This window comes from Cebus imitator, unplaced genomic scaffold, assembly GCF_001604975.1.
Source record: "Cebus imitator isolate Cc_AM_T3 unplaced genomic scaffold, Cebus_imitator-1.0 Scaffold464, whole genome shotgun sequence".
NCBI classification, from domain to species: Eukaryota; Metazoa; Chordata; class Mammalia; order Primates; family Cebidae; genus Cebus; species Cebus imitator.
Genome location: NW_016107779.1, coordinates 65,596 through 85,576, shown reverse-complemented (window position 1 = coordinate 85,576; position 19,981 = coordinate 65,596). Strand labels below are relative to the sequence as shown.

The following is a 19,981-nucleotide window of genomic DNA, read 5'->3' as shown; positions in this document are numbered from 1 at the left end:
TGTATGTAATGATATCATCTCTAATCTTGCTAACAAGTCTCAGGAAGTATGGGACTGACGTGGCATTGGAAAAGAGGTGACCCTAAGGCCAGATGCCCTAAGCCATCTGTCACGCCCGCATAGGGCTGCTGGAGGACTCCTGGGCTGTGCGGCAGTGTCAGCCCTGTGAAAGCGCCCGGTTTAGCCAGCTAGGGAAGGAGACGTCAAACATGGCCGAGACGTCTCCTTCCTGGGGGAGTGAGGAGAAAACTCCGCTCCCCCAAGCTCTTGTGGCAGGCCTGATGCTGTCAGGGAGGCCCACAGACACCTGGGGACTTAACTGTGTCTCTGTGGTGCTGTGCTTCAGTGGTCACGTTCCGTGGCTACTTACAAGTTCTGCTTCTGCACCTGGTTCCTCTTTTTCTTAGAAGATAAAAGTAACATAAATCGTAGTGCCCTTGTTATTTCTTGACAAGTATGAAAAAAGTGCTGATGCCTTAGGTTTTCTCCTTTCCTGGTCCTCAGTCTCCAAGACACGTGGTTTACCTGACCTTTCACTGACGGTCATCACCTCATTCTACCTGCCCTTCCCCCTGCTTTGTAAGCGGGGTGAAAGAGCGTCCAGGCCTGAGAAATAAATATGTCTGCTTTCTTTCATTCTTCGTATTCTTGTGGCAAGATGGCTAGTGAGAGAACCCTTCCTGTAGCCCAGGAAGCAAAAATTGCGTTGCTAAAAGATCCTTTGTATCAGTGCCGGGTTTTCTTTGCAGCACTGAGCATCTATTTCCAACAACGGCTAATTATTATTCAACAGAATCTATGGTAATGATTTGAGGGGTCGCTCAGGGAAGGCCTCTGTGAGGAAGTGGCTGGCATTTGGGCTGAGAGCTGAGTGTCAAGAAGCCCTCCCCCACACTCCTGCAAGGATCTAAGGGGAGGAAATCCCAATCCTTGTAACTGCAAAGGCCCAGGACTGCAGGGGCTAAGGCTAGCAGGTGGCTCAGAGAAGCAAGGTTGCCTAGTGCCCCAGGCTAGGATTTCATTCTGAGTGTGGTAGGAAGTCATTGGTGAGTTTAATGCAGGGGCAGGCCTGGATCCGATTTAAATTTTCACCAGGTGATGCCGGCTGCTGTGTGGGGGATGATGGATTGTAGGTCCGCACAAGTGGAAGAACAGGAAGACCAGTTAGAGACAGTGGTGGACTGGACCCAGGGAAATGAGAACAGGTCAGATGTGGGCTGATGTGGAGCAGTTGGGGTGTGTGATGGATTGGACGTGGGGGGAGAGGAAGTGAGGGGGATGCCAGGTTTGGGACTAAAATAGCCAGATACATTGTGGTGCCATTACTGAGCTGGAGAAGAATTTTCTTGGGAGTAGGAGGTGGAGGTGGTGGGATCAAAGGGTCTAGTAAATCAGAGAAGCCTTTTGCAATGGCAGGGGAGGGAAGTGCTGCTGGTCACCCTTGCTTCCTGGTTTGAGAAGCTGGTTTTAGAGGGCTGTGGTCCAGAGAGGACCTAACCCTGCGGGGAGGCCAGGGCTACCCTTCACCTTGAATTTCTACATGCTCAACTCCAACCCCTTTTGTACCCAAGCCCCTGGGGCACCTTCTGCTCACCCTCTCAACCGCTTCCCTGCTTTGCTGTCTGTTCTAGAAAGTGAGATTAGAACCTTCACCTCGCACGTCTAGTGCCCCTGGAGGCAGGAGGTGAGCTGAGCCGGGGAAGCTGAAAGATACCAACCCAGGCTCTCCCCTGTCTGGTTACTGGTCATCTGTGCTGCCCATCAGGGAAGCCCCTACTCCAGTTGCTTCAAAGGCTAATGGGAAATTAACCAAGAAGCAGGAACAGTGCTTGGCCTCCCGGAGACTTGATCTTTATTTTGTATCAGTCTGATTGAGGAAGATAGGTAGAGGGTGCCCTGAAGGGAAGGGCGGCGATGCCAGCAGTACCCTGGGCTCTGCCTGCCTGCTCCCTGGGCCCAGCGCTTGCCGAGGCAGAGGCTCTGCACTCTTTCTGCTGTCCTTCCGAAAGCTGGATCTGAACTCAGTGCTTGCCCCAGGCTCTGTTACTTTTTCCTCATTACTCTCGTGTTCCTTAGCTGGTAAAGGAGCCAGCGATTCCCTCAGTGTGGGTGGTTTGAAGAATGATTGTGCTAGCCCTGGATGCTACAGCTCAAATCTAGCTAACGGAAAAGGCCAGAGGTTGGGGCCTGAGCCAGTAGTGAGCACATAATAGATGCACACTGTTTTTTTTTTTAAATGAGGTTTCACTCTTGCTGCCCTGGTTGGAGTGCAGTGGTGTGATCTTGGCTCACTGCAACCTCCACCTCCCAGGTTCAAGCAATTCTCCTGCCTCAGCCTCCCAACTAGCTGGGATTACAGGCGTGCACCACCACACTCAGCTAATTTTTTAATATTTTTAGTGGAGATGGGGTTTTGCCATACTGCCCAGGCTGGTCTCAAACTCCTAGCCTCAGGTGATCTGCCCGCCTCGGCCTCCCAAAGTGCTCGGATTACAGGCATGAGCCACCACACCCGGCCATTGTTATTATTTTTTTTTTTCAAAAGACAGGGTCTCACTATGTTGTCCAGGCTGGAGTGCAGTGGTGTAATCCTAGCTTCCTGCAGCCTTGAACTCCCGGCTCAAGCAAGCTTCCCGCCTCAGCCTCCTAGGTAGCTGGGACAACAGGCATCTGCCACTGCACCTGGCGATTTTAAAACTTTTTGGTACAGATGAGATCTTGCGATGCTGTCTAGGCTGGTTTCAAATTCCTGGGCTCAAGGGATCTTCCTGCCTTGACCACCCAAAGTGCTTGAGATGACAGGTGTGAGCTGGGGTACACTCCATTGCTGCTGGGTCTGCTCTGCTCCTGCCCCAGGCTTCAGATAACCCTGCCTTGTACCAGACCCACCCCCATCCTGTTAGATCCCCTGGTAGGGACAGCAGCCGTGGGGGACACTGGAGACGTGGGCGTGCTCTGCATAGGCTGCCACCTGGAGCAGGGTCCCTTGGCCACAAGTGCTGGGCTGCACTGTTGGTTCTTGCTGGCCCTGGTGCTGGTGCTGGGCCTGGGTTTGGGGCTCTGCCAGGTGGCTGAGTATGGTGTGAGTCATGACTCTGGCCATTTCAGGGGTCCCTGAAGCCACTAGCCCCAACACATTGGCCTCTGTGTCATCCAGGCTGCCCCGGAGGATGAGGGGGCAGGCCCAGGCAGTAGCGGTAGACTTGGCCGTCATGTTGCTGAGCAGAACCCCTGTGCCTGGGGACAGATATGCAGAACCAAAGGAGCCATTGAGCGAGGAGGTGAGAAGGAGCACAGAGCCGCTGCTGTCCACGGTGGCCAGGGTGCTGCTCTCGGGGCTCATGGCAGTTTGCAGGACTGGTGGGCAGGGGTCAGGGCTGGGTGCCCCAGACCGTAGGGCTGCCTCCAGCAGTGCCAGCAGCTCTGGGCCAGCTGAGGGACTGGGGGTGGTGAACAGGATGCCCTGGGCCATGGGTAGCTGCTGTGCTGGTTCCAAAGTGGGCCTGGGCCCAGCTGAGGGCACCTCCACCCCCAGGTCTCTTGCCAGCAGACTCAGTAGTGCGTCCCCGGCAAGGTCTGAGGTGGGAGCGAGGGCTGCCCTGTGAAGCACGGCTGCCAGCTGTGGGTTGGTGGCTCGGGCTCCAGCGCCCAGCGGGGTTCCATCAGGATGGCAAAGCAGTGGACAGAGGCCTTCTGTGCCCCGAGCTGCCAGAGCCCTTGCCAGGGGCGTGTCCACCAGGAAGCCCTCCTGAGCCAGCATGGTGGGGCCCACTAGCAGGCGTGGCCAGGGCAGGCGGCCAAAGTGTGCGTGCAGCAGGTGCAGGGTGGGCAGAGCTGCGGGCAGCGCCAGTCCAGGGGCCAGGGTCTGTGCTGGGCCTGATGTCAGGGCCGTGGAATTGCCTGAGGAGCTATTGTGGAAGAGGCCCCAAAACATGGCACCTGCAAGAGACAGAGGGGTCACTCGGCAGGCGCGGGTCAAGGGCCGCTGACTTGTTTCAGTCAAGATCCCTTGACTGAGTCTGGGATCAGGAGTTACTGACCAGGCCTGAGGTCAAGGTGACGCAGACCTGGCTCAAGGGGTGGGGACTGCTGCCCAAACCCTGGGTCCTGCTCACCGAGCAGCCTTGAGGTCAGGGCTACTGACTCCCTGAGGCCCAGGTCACTGATCAGGCTGTGGGCTGGGGTTGTGGTCTGGGGTCCAGGGTCACTGACCTAGCCCCGTGGCATGAGGATGCACCACCGCCAGACACAAAGCGGCTCCCACGCCGGCATCCACGACGTTGCCCCCGGCAACAAGCAACTCTCGGCCTAGGTGGGAGCATGTGTCTGCAGCAAGGAAGGGGGACTGTCATACAGCAGGGAGGGGCTGGGCCCGGTGACCCCTGACCCTCCCTCCCCCGAGCCGCCACGAGCATGACTGACCTGTAGGGCTGATGATGGCGCCATGGTGGTAAACACCAGGGCCATGGGAGTGTCCGCCGGGTGGAGGGGCCGCGGAGCCCAGGCTTCCTGTGGGGCTGCCTTGATGCTGGAGCTGCCGCAGCGCCAGGGAGCAGCCCACAGCCAGCAGCAGCAGGGCGGCCACTAGACGGGCCCAGGTTCCGGGCAGCCCACCAGCCTTGTTCCTGCAGAGGGGTGTCCTGAGCTGCGGCTGGGACAGAGAGATGCCCAGGAACCCCGAGAGACCCCAGGGAATGTTTCCCAAAAGGTTTGATTTAGCGCTGGGCATGGTGGCTCACACCTGTAATCTCAGCACTTTGGGAGGCTGAAACGGGCAGATCACGAGGTCAGGAGATTGAGACCATCCTGGCTAACGTGGTGAAACCCCGTCTCTACTAAAAATACAAAAAAATTAGCTGGGCATGGTGGCATGCAACGGTAGTCCCAGCTACTTGGGAAGCTGAGGTAGGAGAATTGCTTGAACCCAGGAGGCGGAGGTTGAGGTTGCAGTGAGTGGAGATCGCACCACTGCATTCCAGCCTGGGTGACACAGCGAGACTTCGTTTCCAAAAAAAAAAAGGTTTGATTTAGCAAGAGGAGTACAAGTCTGCCAAGGAGAAAAGGGCTTCTTCACAGTGGGCACAGCTAAGGCAAAGACATGGAGCTGTGAAAGGATTGGGGAAACTGAGGCTAGCTAAGGCGGGATCCTCTGGAGGGGAGACTGGAGAGGCAGAGTCGAATCAGGTGGGAGGGAGGCCCAATGGGGTGTGGGAGGCAGGATAGAAGGGGCTGGGAGCAGGTGCCGCCAGGTGTAGCCAGGCCCCAACCTGCCCAGCAGGTGCCTCCCGTACTAGGGCTTGGGGGCTGAGGACCTTTGACAGAGCAGCAGACAGGACAGAGGCTGGCTTGGTACCGATGTCCCTCTAGATGTACAGACCTGTGACTGGGTCAGGCCAAGTCTGGGGCTGCAGCCTAGGTTTTCCCCAAGTTGATGGGACAGTGCCTGGAGCTAAGCCCAATGGGGAGTCGCCTGGTCCCCCTGAGGTGCTCCAGAGAGAGGGACTTGCCAACCCTAAGCCTGGGGAGATTGGTCCCCAGACCCCTCCCTTACTTACCCGGAAAAGTCCTGGGGCCTCCAGGGGTTGGAAACCAGCGCCTCTGATGTCTCCTCTTCCTCCTCCTCTTCTTCCTCCTCCGACTCCAAACTTGGCTCCCAGAGCAACAGCTTCTGATAGACTACGGGCTCTGCTGTCCCCTCCATGGCCCGCAGTGCTTGCCCCAGCCCTCCTGCCTGCCAGCCTTCCTGGCCGTGTCTCAGAGGCCCTGCCCAAGCCTGGCAGGTGGGAGGTGGCAGCGACCTTGGGGAAGGGTGGGGTGGAATCCAGAACAGGTCTGGGCAGGGCATGGGGCCAAGGAGGCTGCATATAAGCCTGCTCCATTAGGACACAAGGCCCAAGGAGTTCTCACGACACGGCTTCCAGTGTGACAGCCTGTCAGGGATCGCAGCTCAGTGAGGAGCCCATCCCTAACGCCGCGACCTTGACACTCAGGTACCTGCTGGACACCCCCCTTTCCCCTTGGGGGAATGTAGCCCTTGGATCCCACCCAGGACTCTAGCCTAGAAACTGTGGACTTGAATTAGAGCTACAGTTACATGGCGACTTGGGTTGGGGGTCCCACATGCTTGGGTCAGCACATGACTAGGTACTGGCGTCAGGGTATCTGGTCTCTGGCCAGAGTCAAGGCTCAGCCTGAGGCTACGCCGGGTCTGGGTTTCTCTGGGGAGGAACTTGGTTCACAAGAGAACTCTCTGGGCATGTTATGCGACTCTGGTTCAGGAGGTGACACCACAGCCTGGAAACCAAGCATTGCCAAGTTCGTTCTGGAATTCTCATCCAGGACCTGTTGCAAAACAGCGCTACTTGTAATGCCTCCAGTTGGAAAGTGTCAAACATCCGTGATCGCTAGAATGAGTGATGTAAGTCACAACGGACCATTCTGCAGCAATGAGAACGAGCGATCTACGGTCATGTGCAAATAACATACACAGGTCTGACAAACGTAAGGACGAGGGAAACCTGCCAGGCCTGAGACAGCACACGCGGTATGCTTTCATTTACATAAAGCACACAAACAGGCAAAACGAGTCTGCCCTTAGAAGTAGGGATGAGAGGGCTTCTGGGATGCTGGAGATGTGCTTTCTTTTTTTTTTGAGACAGAGTTTTCTTTTTTTTTTTTGCCCAGGCTGGAGTGCAACGGTACAATCTCAGCTCACTGCAACCTCTACCTCCCAGGTTCAAGCAATTCTCTTGCCTCAGCCTCCCGAGTAGCTGGGATTACAGGTGTGCACCTCCACGCCTGGCTAATTTTTTGTATTTTTAGTAGAGACAGGGCTTCACCGTGTTGGCCAGGCTGGTCTCGAACGCCTGACCTCAGGTGATCCACTCGCCTCGGCCTCCCAAAGTCCTGGGATTCCAGGCATGAGCCACCTCGCCCGGTCAAGATGTTGTTTCTTCATCTGATCGTTGGTTACAGGAGTGTCCTGAGTGTGAAAATGTGTCAAGCTGGGCACTGATGACGCGTACGTTTCTATATGAATATTGTCTTTCAATAAAAAAGTAAAAATGAAAAAGCTGAAATATTTTCTACATTAAAACCACAGCCATACAAATCATCCTTCATCTCATCCGGCCCTCCAGCTGCTTCCCTTTCTCTCGGCCTCTTCACAAGCAAGTACGGGGGTTTTTAAAGTTGGCCACAATCACCTGGGAGCCTGTGAAGTCAGGTCGCTGGGCTCTCGCCCCAGAAAGTCTGGCTCCAGCTGGACGTGCTTTCCTCACCGCCACAGTCCTGGTACCACACCTTCAGTCTCAAAACAAATTCAGGTTCACCTGCTGCCTTCACTTCTCTCTCTCCCGTTTCTTCGCTTAGGTGGTGTCTGTCTTTAATTCCCCAGAGAAACCTTTGACTTCCTTTTTTTTTTTTTTTCTTGGACCAACAAAAAAACCAACCAATCAGAGCAGCTTAGGGTTAACACCTTCTAATTTTGCCAATGGTGGGAGGGTGGGAATCAAAATGACCATTGGATTATTTTATGACATTTTATGATTTTATGACATCATAAAATAATTTGGTTTCACTTTCCCTGTTAACACAATATAAGAAGGTTAGAATCTCAGAATGAGGGTCAGTCCTTCCTTCCTAAGAAAAGGCATCTGAGAACCGTAGGGGTCTGTGCTGTCCCCACCTCCTGCCCCAGCCTCAGCCTCGTTTTGTCGAGCAGGCGGTATTACTTTTGGCCCCACCATGCCCAGCCAACATTCCTCTGCTCCTAGAGCTAGGGCCTGACGAGCTCTTTGAGACGAGACCGCCACTGGTTGGGTTTGGGGCACATTTCCCAGTGTGGTCTTTCTCATTTCAGGGCTCAGGGTAGGGGTGGGGGTTGGCATTGGCTTCAGGAGGCCTGGGTCTACTCCCGTGTCGGCTAATAACTGAATACATATCTGCAGGCAAGACATTGAACCTCTAGGTGTCTTCACTCCACTTCAGTGAAATGGGATAACAATATTCATCCTCCTGGGTTGTTTAGAGGATTCACGAGAAAATGCATTTAAAGCATTTAGACCAGTGCTTATGACAGAGCAGTCCCTCAAAAACATGGTTCCTTTTTCTGCTCTGTGAGCCTCAGTCTCCCCAGTGATTTTTTTTTTTTTTTGAGACGGAGTTTCACTCTTGTTGCCCAGGCTGGAGTGCAATGGCGCGATCTCGGCTCACCGCAACCTCCGCCTCCTGGGTTCAGGCAATTCTCCTGCCTCAGCCTCCTGAGTAGCTGGGATTACAGGCACGCGCCACCATGCCCAGCTAATTTTTTGTAGTTTTAGTAGAGAGGGGGTTTCATCGCGTTGACCAGGATGGTCTCGATCTCTTGACCTTGTGATCCACCCGCCTCGGCCTCCCAAAGTGCTGGGATTACAGGCGTGAGCCACCGCGCCCGGCCCTCCCCAGTGATTATTATGGATAATACACACACACACACACACACACACACACACACACACACACACACTTGAAGTCTGAAGTGTAAGACTGTAGATTCATTCATTTCTTCATTCCCTCATTTGTCCTCTTATCCTAATGATTTCAACCTTAGCTGCACATTAGAATTACCTGCCAAGCTTTAAAAAATTCAAGAACTGGCCAGGCAAGGTGGCTGACGCCTGTAATCCCAGCACTTTAAGAGGCTGAAGCAGGCAGATCACGAGGTCAGGAGTTTGAAACCAGCCTGGCCTGCATGGTGAAACCCCGTCTCTACTAAAAATACAAAATTTAGCTGGGCGTGATGGTGGGCGTCTATAGTCCCAGGAACTCAGGAGGCTGAGGCAGGAGAATCGCTTGAAGCCGGGAGGCAGAGGTTGCAGTGAGCCGAGATCGTGCCACTACACTGGGCTCTGAGCAGCCTGCAGTCTGCGGCCCTCACCCATCACGGAGCCCGGCCCCGAGGGCCCAGCTGCCTCCGGCCCGCTGCCATCCACGAGGACTGGTTCTGCGGGACCTGCAGCCTGTGGCCCGGCCAGGCCTTGTCACTGCAGCTGCAGCAGCTGCTCCAAACCCAGTGCTTGCGCTCCCAGGACATCCTCACCTGCAGCCAGACCTATGGCCATATGCTGGTGTACGTGTCGTCCAATGCACGGAGGGGGATGAGTTCTCCCAGGAGCTGATTGCCCGCCTGCCTCTCTGCAGCCGACTCCCCCCGCCCCCAGCAGGTGCTGACCATCTGGGTCCTTCTCGAGGTGGTGAAACACACCGCTCAGCGGAGTCCGTTGTCCAGTGTGAGATTGTCGAGGGTGTCATCCAAGTCCCCAGAAAGTTCCTGCTGGGCGTAGCTGTTGGCTAGTCTAGCTTGAAGCTGACCCTCCATGTGGGTGACGGTTTTGAGTTCATGAAACAGAATCGGGAGGCCTTTCATGCGACCATCACCGACTCCTCAGACTCCACGGGCCCAGCAAAATTCACCCCAGGGAGTCCTATTCCCAGCTTATGAAGACGGCCCTCAAGGAAGAGGGCCAGGGTGAGGCTGCCAGGGTGAGTGCCAGCGGCTGCACCCGGACCTCATCCAGGAGAGGCGGCAGTTCTGCCAGTCAACATTCCCCCTGGTGCCTGCTGCACCATCCCCACCAACCCCGGTGGCCAGATGGGCTTCATGCGGTGCAGCCAGAACCCGAGCACCAACTTCCAGGAGCAGGTGCAGCTGCTGGCGCAGCAGCAGGTGGCATAGATCCAGCTGAAGTGCTGCAACTCCAACAGGTACTGTGCCACCTTCGTGCTGCCCAAGCCTTGCAAGGCTCTGAGTGATGTGAGCTGGGCCCAGGTGCCACCACCGATGCCACCCAGAACCTCGGATCAGGGAGCCTGCAGCGTGCCTGGGCCCCTCCGGCCCTGGGCCAGACCTCCTGCCGGCTCTCGCCCACCAACCAAGGGTTTACAAGGCCCAGAGTGCTGCCTGGCCTGCCCTGCTGGGAGTTCTGCCTCCAAGCCTATACCGGCCGTGTTCGGCACAATCTCTCTGCCTTCTGCTGTCCCTCACTCACCAAACACGTGTATTTGTAGAAAAGAAAAATTCAAATACCTATGCAGGTCAGTTAAATGACAAAATCAGAATCTCTAGATTGTAGCTTCATCAATTGTCGAAGCTTCCCAGGTGTCTTCAATGTGCAGGCAAGGCTGAGAACCACTGCTTTAGCTAGTGATTTCTGCAACTGGAATCACCTGTAGCAATTGGAAAAAAACCCCAAACACCAATATCCTGGTCCCTCCCTTTCACCCAGTCTCGAGCCAATTGAAGCAGCTTCTCTGACGCTGAGCTTCAGTCACGATGATTTTTTTTTTTTTTTTTGAGATGGAGTTTCCCTCTTATTTCCAGGCTGGAGTGCAGTGGTGTGATCTCAGCTCAATGCACCTCTGTCTCCTGGGTTCAAGCAATTCTCCTACCTCAGCCTCCTGTATAGCTGGGATTATAGGCACCCGCCACCACGCTCCAGCTAATTTTTGTATTTTTAGTAGAGACGGGGTTTCACCACATTGCTCACGCTGATCCCGAATCCCTGACCTGAGGTGATCCGCCTGCTGGGATTATAGGCATGAGCCACCGCACCCCGCCTCTAGGTGTTTCTTTATGGGGAAAATCAACATAGCTCCTGGAAAATGCTTTTTTTTTTAGACAGTCTCATCTCTGTCACCCAGGCTGGAGTGCAGTGGCTCAATCTCGGCTCACTGCAACTTCCATCTCCCAGGTTCAAGTGATTCCCCTGTCGCAGCCTCTCGAGTAGCTGGGATCATAGGCATGTGCCACCTCACTTGGCTAATTTTTATATTTTTAGTAGAGATGGGGGTTTTACCATGTTGGCCAGTCTGGCCTCAAACTCCTGACCTCATGTGATCTGCCTGCCTCGACCTTCCAAAGTGCTGGGATTATAGGCATGAACCACCTCACCTGGTCAAATGCTTTGTTCCTTATCCCGGTCACCAGAGAATCCAGAAGCCATTTGTTTTTGCCTGGGAGGGACAGCAGTGCACCTTTACAACCTTGCCTCAGAGCTGTGGCGACACAGTATGTGACGGTCAACGCCGGGCACATTAACCGTGGCAGCTCGTGCTCCGATGAGGTGGAGACAGTGGTGCCTTCACCAGACATTTCTGCAACATGATTTGGAACATTGATCTTGGCTGCATAGCCTCTGAGCTAGCTCTCCAACAGCTCTACCCCCCGTTCACTTTCTGTGTCCATAGATTTTTCATAAATTTATTTTCTATTTAACTCAGGCACAAGTGTGTCTTCTGCTGACAATGAGTAACACTGACTGATGCATATACATCCAGAAGCCCCTAGAGGGCAGCAAACAGCACCCACAGCTCGGATCTGGAGCAGCGAGGCAGGAGAAGAGCCGCATAAAGTTGGACGTAGGGACATGGATGAACCTGGAAACCATCATTCTCAGCAAACTGACACAAGAGCAGAAGATCAAACACCGCATGTCCTCACTCATAGACGGGTGTTGAACAATGAGAACACATGGACACAGGGAGGGGAGCACTACACACTTGGGTCTGCTGGGGGGAAATAGGGGAGGGTGGTGTGGGGTGGGGAGCTGGGGAGAGATAGCAAGGGGAGAGATGCCAGATGTAGGTGATGGGGAGGAAGGCAGCAAATCACACTGCCACGTGTGTGCCTATGCAACAATCTTGCATGTTCTTCACATGTACCCCAAAANACACTTGAGAAATTAATTTTAAAATGCCTTAGTGCTGAGGGTGGTAGCTCACATCTGTAGATCACTTGAAGTCAGGATTTCAAGACCAGTCTGGCCAACACAGTGAAACCAGTCTCTACTAAAAATACAAAACTAGGCCGGGTGTGGTGGCTCACGCCTGTAATCCAAGCACTTTGGAGGCCAAGGCGGGCGGATCACCTGAGGTCGGGAGTTCAAGACCAGCCTGACCAACATGGTGAAACCTGGTCTTAAAATAAATAAAATAAATAAATAAATAAATAAATAAAATAAAGCTGGACGTTGGCTCAAAGTCTCTGCAGAGTCATAGAGGGCATCTGTGCTTTCCTGACCTGCTGGCTCCTGGGAAGAGTGTGTCTGAGCCCTGGGCCAGGAGGAAGACTCAAAGGGAGGAAGCTCAATTCCAGTAGGAGGCCGTGGCTTTGTCACATTTTTTCCTTAATATTTCTGAAGCAGAGGGGATGAATTACGAGGCCGTTCCTGGTAGCATCTAGCTCTTTATCCACTCCTTTTACCCCCTGGTAATAGTATTCTAGTTGCCGTCGGGCCTCAGCCTTTTTCTTGTGCCGAGAGTCTTATTTATCTTAGATATTACCTGCTGCAGTGATGTTTGACAGGTTTCTGGCTACCTACCGTCTATTCTCCCTAATAGAATCCAATTTTCTCTTTTTCTATTTTTTTCTTTCTTTTTTTTTGACACAGAGTCTTGCTCTGTGTGCAGTGGTGCGATCTCAGCTCACAGCAATCTCTGTCTCCTGGGTTCAAGCGATTCTCCTGCCTCAGCCTCCCAAGTAGTTAGGATTACAGGCATGCATCAGCACGCCTGGCTAATTTTTTTGTTTTAATAGAGATGGGGTTTCAACATGTTGACCAGGCCGGTCGGTCTCGAACTCCTAACCTCAGGTGATCTGCCCACCTTGGCCTCCCAAAGTGCTGGAATTACAGGTGTGAGCCACCACGCCCGGCACTTCTTACTTCTTGATTCTTTAGAGCAGGCTTTGTCAACCAGGTCACTCTTCCGAACTACAGAACACAGAAGTAATTTTCCTAATTCTCCCAAAAGCCTTTGCCCTTTCCCTTTCTTCCTGCTGGAATTCAGCCTCTAGGCCTGGGCCCTGGGGACGGAAGGACTGCGCGAAGGACAGTGTGGCAGGCGGCTAGAAGGAGGCTGAGCCTCGCCGACCGCTCAGCCAGCGGTATCAGCCCTGAACTCTATACCTTCACATTTCCGTCTCGTGGGGAAAATAAATCTCTTCTTTGTGTAGCCATGCGGTGAACAAATAGGACTCACAGACTATATTTTAATCTCCTAATCTCCATTCACATTTGTTCCGTGGGGACGGCCCATCACCATTCTTTTGAATTGAATATAGAGCAGGCCCATGTCTTTTTGGGACACTGTGCTTTGGTAAAAAGTTTTTGGGTCATTTCAAGTTATAAAGTTTCATTTCATGGCGGGGCACAGTGGCTCATGCCTGTAATCCCAGCACTTTGGGAGACTGAGACAGGCGGATCACCTGAGGCCGGGAGTTCGAGAGCAGCCTGACCAACATGAAGAAACCCCGTCTCTACTAAAAGTACAAAATTAGCTGGGTGTGGTGGCAGGTGCCTGTAATCCCAGCTACTCGGGAGGCTGAAGCAGTTTCATTTTAGCCAGTTGCGGTGGCTCACACCTGCGATCCCAGCACTTTGGGAGGCCATGGTGGATGGACTGCCTGAGGTCAGGAGTTTGAGACCAGCCTGGCCAACATGATGAAACCCTGTCTCAACTGAAAATACAAATTTAGCCAGGCATGGTGACGGGTGCTTGTACTTCCAGCTACTAGGGAGGCTGAGGCGGGATAATCTCTTTAACCTGGGAGGCGGAGGTTGTGGTGAGCCATATTTCCACCACTGCACTCTGGCCTGGAAGACAGAGTGAGACCCTGTCTCAAAAAAAGAAAAAGTTTCATTTCAATAATTGCAATTAAAAAATAAGCGTGGTTCCATTCATGGAGCTTGAGGGTAGAGCAGTGATTCCCAGGGGCGGGGGACACAGGCTGTTTATTTAGTGTGTGTGGGTCTATTTGGGAGGATGAACAGCTTCAGCAGATGCTGTGTGACAGTGTGAGCATATCTGGGGCCACTGACATGATTCATATACATGTAAATTGGTTAAAATGGTACATTTTTTGTTATGTATATTGTATCACAATGAAAAAATGCCAAAAAAAAAGTATAAACCAAAAAACCCAAAAACACCCCACAGCCCTTCTCCAAAATTTAAAATTCCATTTAAAGTTGAAAATTTCAGGCAGGAGGCGGTGGCTCACACCTGTAATTCCAGCACTTTGGGAGGGCGAGGCGGGCAGATCACCTGAGGTCGGGAGTTTGAGACTAGCCTGGCCAACATGGTGAAATCCCGTCTCTACTAAAAATACAAAAAATTAGCCAGGCGTGGTGGTGTGTGACTGTAGTCCCAGCTACTTGGGAGGCTGAGGCAGGAGAATCACTTGAACCTGGGAGGCAGAGGTTGCGGTGAGCCGAGATTGAGCCACTGCACTCCAGCCTGGGCAACAAGAATGAAACTCCATCTCAAATAAGTAAATAAATAAAATAAAGTTGAAAACTTCTCCCTTGCACCTTCTCGGTCTGTTTTGGGCAGGGAGCATGCAAAGGGCTGTGTGTGTGTGTGTGTGTGTGTGTGTGCGCGAGTGTGTGTGTGTAAGTGTAAGGAAGGGTGTGGTGCGGAGGGAGAGACTCTAATTCACTTCTCCATGTACCCCTGACCCCCTCCTGCTCCTGTGCCCTTGGATTCTCCTTCTCCTCACTCACATGGCTGCTTTTGGACTCCCAGCGTTGACATGGCAGGGAAAGGAAGAAAGGGGCGGGGAAGATCTGATTTTGTATTGTGCGAGTTGCTACGGAAGCTTCTTGGGCTTCGTATATGGCTGACTCTTTATCTATTGGGACACTTTTTTAGGTCCTTTCCAGACCTCCAGCCGACCCCATTACTGGGGTCTCACCTGCAGTTCCCTTGGCGCAGCTGACCTCTTGGCTCACAGGCAGCTCTGGCTTCCGCTTCTTGCTGCTGGGCTGCACCTTCTCTCCAGGTGGCGCTCCTAGGCAGGTTTTATTCTTTGGGTTTTTTTTTTGTTGTTTGTTTTCAGATGAAGTCTCGCTCTGTCACCAGGCTGGAGTTCAGTGGCATGATCTCAGCTCACTGCAACCTCTTCGTCCCGGGTTCAAGCGATTCTCCTGCCCCAGCCTCCCAAGTAGCTGGGATTACAGGCGTGCGCCACGACGCCCAGCTCATTTTTGTATTTTTAATAGAGATGGGGTTTCACCATGCTGGCCTCAATCTCTTGACCTCAGGATCTGCCTGCCTCCGCCTCCCTAAGTGCTGGGATTACAGGCGTGAACCACAGCGTCTGGCCATTTTTTTTTTTTTTTTATAGCTCTTGCTCAAGATGAGGCAGGTTTTAATGCAGCCTGATGCTGGTCTGCCTCCCCCTTAGATCACATCTGGTCCATCAGAAACAATCACACATCCTTTTCCTACAATAGATTTTAGGGGTACCAGTTTCCAATGCAGCCAACTCTCTTCGATTTATGATAAAACCACCATCAGTCAGCACATTTCGCATGAAGTAATTTTTTACGAATGATTTTTGTAGAGACGGGGTCTTGTTATATTGCCCAGGCTGGCTTGGAACTCCAGGGCTTCAGCAATCTTCCCGCTTTGTGCTCCCAAAATGCTGGGATCACAGGCATAACCACCGCTCCAGGACTTGGATTTTAAAAATCAGATTTTTTGAGGTACAATTTTTTTTTTCACAGAGACTGATTCTGTTGCCAGGCTGGAGTGCAGTGGTGCAATCTCAGCTCACTGCAACTTCCACCTCCGGAGTTCAAGTGATTCTTCTGCCTCAGCCTCCAGAGTAGCTGGGACCACAGGTGCCTAACCTGCCACGCCTGGCTAATTTTTGTATTTTTAGTAGAGACAGGATTTCACCATATTGACCAGGATGGTCTTGAACTCCTGACATGTGATCCACCAGCGTCAGCCTCCCAAAGTGCTGGGATTACAGGTGTGAGCCACTGCACCCAGCCAAGGTATAATTTGCATAAAGTAAAAGTCACCAATTTTTGTGTATATTGCCAGCAACTGACACCACAATTAAGACCAAGAAGGAACCAATTGCTCCCGAAACCAACACTATAGTTCACCGTGGAGGACCCCGTGGGCGTCTCTGAGCCTCCCTCCACATTGCCATTTCCTGGGCGGAAGTCCTTTGAGCTAAGTGGAAATTTGGGCAGTACCCGACCTACCTAGATGAACCGCATTCTCGAACTGGGGAAGCAGAAGACTTACAGCAGCCAAATCGAGGTTTGACCCAACCCACTGATCACACTTCCATCCCATCACAGCAAGTTAGGTGTCTCTCTGCTTTTGTTTGATGCGTTACGTGACAATCTCTTTTTATTTTTTTGATACGGAGTTTCATTCTTTTTGCCCAGGCTGGAGTGCAATGGCGTGCTTTGGGCTCACCACAACCTCTGCCTCTTAGGTTCAAGTGATTCTCCTGCCTCAGCCTTCCGAGTAGCTGGGATTACAGACATGCGCCATCACGCCTGGCTAATTCTGCATTGTTTGTAGAGATGGGGTTTCTCCATGTTGGTCAGGCTGGTCTTGAACTCCCGACCTCAGGTAATCCGCCTGCCCCGGCCTCCCAAAGTGCTGGGATGACAGGTGTGAGCCACCCTGCCAGGCTGAATATCTCTTATCTGTAGGAATCTCTGGGGAGTTGTATCTTGCGATTCCAGTAGTGGAAAGAACAAAACCAAAACACCGTATGGCGAAATCCTCAAAGGGAAGACCTGGAATCCACATCCTTTGAGAAATCGTCTGTACCTCGGCCCGGTTGTGACCTGATGGCTGACATAGTAGCAGGGTTGAGGGACAAAATTCATGCGAATAGTCTCCAGGCTCAAAAATGCTTCAAGAACCTGATGGTGTCTCTCCAACGACCCACACGTGGGTGGTGCCAACCTGTTACTCAGTGACAACGTGAGGCTGGTGGCTGACTGGTTTCATTTGAGACCGTAGGACGGATCACTTGTCTTTGCTTTGAAAATAGGAGAATTTGAGTCCCCGGAAGAAGAGCTACCGGAGCAGTTTAGACTAGTGGCTGGTAGAGTGCACATGACAACATGTCACACCATCAAGATGTCCCTAGATCAACACATAGACCCGTCTATTGCACTACGATCAGCTGTAACCAAGATCGTTGGATTCGAGGAGAAAGAGGCATTTGCCTGGAAAACACTCGGAAAGGTTTTTGGGTATGGGGGAGCCCTGCTCCACCCCGTTATAATGTGAGCTCTCGCTTCAGATGTTCCTAAATCTGCCAACAGTGGCAGACTATTGGGTTAAAAGACTCAATCCAACGCATTTTGGATTTAAGACTCCTGATATAATTCCCGGAGCGAATATTACACTTCCACTTATTCAGATGGCTGCACCTCACTGAGCATCAAAAGGAACAGGGATGGGCATATGGCCAATCCAACTTTGAACATCCTAAAGAATTATGGGGTGACAGGCTACAAATGAATGCAATCAGTTCCCTGTTTTAAAAAAAGACAAAGAACATTTCCAACAAGGAAGCAGTTTTCCAGCACCCTTTTGCACCACCCCTTATCTCTGGTCCTTGACAGGCACTCATCTGATTTTGATTCCTAGATGTTGGTCTTTACCTAAGAAACCGTGTTTTGGCTGGGTGCAGTGACTCATGCCTGTAATCCCAGCACTTTGGCAGGTCAACGCAGGCGGACCACCAGGTCAGGAGTTCGAGACCAGCCTGACCAACATAATGAAAGCTTGTGTCTACTAAAAATACAAAATTAGCCAGACATGGTGGCGCATACCTGTAGTTCCAGCTACTCGAGAGGCTGAGGCAGGAGAATTGCTTGAACCCAGGAGGTGGACGTTGCAGGGAGCCGAGATGGTGCCACCGCACTCCAGTGCAAAACTCCGTCTCAAAAAAAAAAAAAAAAAAAAAAAAAAAAAAAAAAAAAAAAAAAAAAAAAAAAAAAAAAAAAAAAAAAAAAAAAAAAAAAAAAAGAAAGAAAGAAAAGAAAAAGAAAAGAAAAAAGAAATCATGTTTTGAGCCCTTATGTATTATAAAAGGAATCATAAAGCCTTTAGAAGCATCTGTGTCATTGCATGTATTAGCTTTTTCATTTTATTGCTGAGGAGTGTTCATTGTATCTATGTACCACACTTTATTGATTCGCCCATTGATGTAGATTAGATTGCTTCCAATTGTTTACTATAAAGAATATAGGCATTGGCCGGGCGCGGTGGCTCACGCCTATAATCCCAGCACTTTGGTTGGCCGAGGCGGGTGGATCACGAGGTCAAGAGATCGAGACCATCCTGGTCAACATGGTGAAACCCCATCTCTACTAAAAATACAAAAATTAGCTGGGCGTGGTGGCGCACGCCTGTAGTCTCAGCTACTCGGGAGGCTGAGGCAGGAGAATTGCTTGAACCCAGGAGGCGGAGGTTGCGGTGAGCCAAGATGGTGCCATTGCACTCCAGCCTGGGTAACAAGAGCGAAACTCCTTCTAAAAAAAATAAAAAAGAATATAGGCATTATAAGCATTTGTGCACAAGTCTTTGTGTGGATGAATGTTTTCATTCTTCTTGGATAAGTATCTGGGTGAGATTGCCGGGCCATATGGTAAGTATATGGTTAACTCGGCAAGAAGCCACCAAGTTATTTTCCAAAATAACTGTACCTTCTGCTTTCCCACCAGCATTGGATGAATATTCCAGCTGCTTTATATTCTTGGCAACACTTAAGTATTGTCAGTTTTTAGGGTTTTAGGGGTGTGTGTGTGTGTGTGTGTGTGTGTGTAGCGGTATCTTATTATACTTTTAATTTCCATTTTCCTAATGTCTAATGATATTGGACATCGTTTTACTCACTTATTGCTATTCGTGTATCTTCTTTGCTGAAGGGTCTGTTGAAGTCTTTTGCCCATTAAAAAATCAGGTAATTTTATTTTATTACCAAGGTGCTTTTTTTTTTTGATTGTTGTTATTTTTAGACAGAGTCTCACTTTTGTCATCCAGGCCAGAGTGCAGTAGTGCGATCTCAGCTCACAGCAACCCCCACCTCCAGGTTCAAGCAATTCTCCTGCCTCAGCCTCCCAAGTAGCTGGGATTACAGGTGTGTGCCAACATGCCTGGCTAATTTTTGTATTTTTAGTAGAGATGGGATTTCACCATGTTGGGCAGGCTGGTCTCGAACTCCTGACCCCAGGTGATCCACCCTCCTTGGCCTCCCAAAGTGCTGGGATTACAGGCATAAGCCACTGTGCCCGGCCTATCACTGAATTTTAAGAGTTCCTTGTGCTTGCTGGATACAAATTCTTTATTAAATTATTACTATTTTAAAAATTTATTTATTTTTAGCAACCCCATTAAATGAATAAACAAATTTCCCATAGGTTTTCTCTCAGTCTGTGGTCTGGCTTTTCATTTTCTTTTTTATTGAGGTGGAGTCTTGCTCTGTCATCCAGGCTAGAGTGCAGTGGCATGATCTTGGCTCACTGCAACCTCTACCTCCTTCTCAGTTCAAGCAATTCTCTTGCCTCAGCCTCCTGAGTAGCTGAAATTATAGCCATGTGCCACCATGCCCAGCTAATTTTTGTATTTTTAGTAGATACAGGGTTTTGCCATGTTGGCCAGGCTGGTCTTGAACTCCTGCCCTCATGATCTGCCTGCCTTGGCCTCCCAAAGTGCTGGGATTACAGGCGTGAGCCACCATGCTTGGTCGGCTTTTCATTTTCTTAATAGCAGCTTTAAAGATCAAAACTTTAAAATGCTGGTAAAGTTCCATTTATCATTTTGCTTTTGTTTCCCATCTAAGAAATCTTTGCCTAACTCAAGGTCATGAAGATTCTGTTCTGTTTTCTTCTAGAAGTATTATAGTTTTAGCTCTTATATTTAGGTCTATGATTTATTTCAAATTCATTTTAACGTACTATGTGAGTTAAAGGTCAAGTTTTTTTTTTTTTTTTTTGAGACGGAGTTTCGCTCTTGTTACCCAGGCTGGAGTGCAATGGCGTGATCTCGGCTCACTGCAACCTCCGCCTCCCGGGTTCAGGCAATTCTCCTACCTCAGCCTCCTGAGTCGCTGGGATTACAGGCATGTACCACCATGCCCAGCTAATTTTTTGTATTTTTAGTAGAGACGGGGTTT

General features: G+C 51.1%; 1 protein-coding gene across 1 annotated transcript; it reads right to left on the bottom strand.

The window, feature by feature from the left end:
* Nucleotides 1-1,829: 1,829 nt before the first annotated feature.
* Nucleotides 1,830-5,769, bottom strand: GGT6 (gamma-glutamyltransferase 6). The gene is made up of 4 exons (XM_017512173.2): nt 5,556-5,769; nt 4,423-4,625; nt 4,213-4,326; nt 1,830-3,939 (listed from the first exon to the last, which is right to left on the bottom strand). The coding sequence occupies exons 1-4, from the start codon at nt 5,699-5,701 to the stop codon at nt 2,900-2,902; spliced, it is 1,503 nt and encodes a 500-aa protein (XP_017367662.2). The 5' UTR covers nt 5,702-5,769; the 3' UTR covers nt 1,830-2,899.
* Between the last annotated feature and the right edge of the window lie 14,212 nt (nt 5,770-19,981).

What these genes read in the sequence shown, in the direction of transcription:
- GGT6 (XM_017512173.2), bottom strand. Translation starts at nt 5,701, where the DNA reads ATGGAGGGGACAGCAGAGCCCGTAGTCTATCAGAAGCTGTTGCTCTGG. An exon ending in CGCCATCATCAGCCCTACAG is followed by an intron (nt 4,327 to 4,422) that starts GTCAGTCATGCT and finishes TCCTTGCTGCAG; the next exon opens with ACACATGCTCCCACCTAGGC. An exon ending in TCCTCATGCCACGGGGCTAG is followed by an intron (nt 3,940 to 4,212) that starts GTCAGTGACCCT and finishes TGTCTCTTGCAG; the next exon opens with GTGCCATGTTTTGGGGCCTC.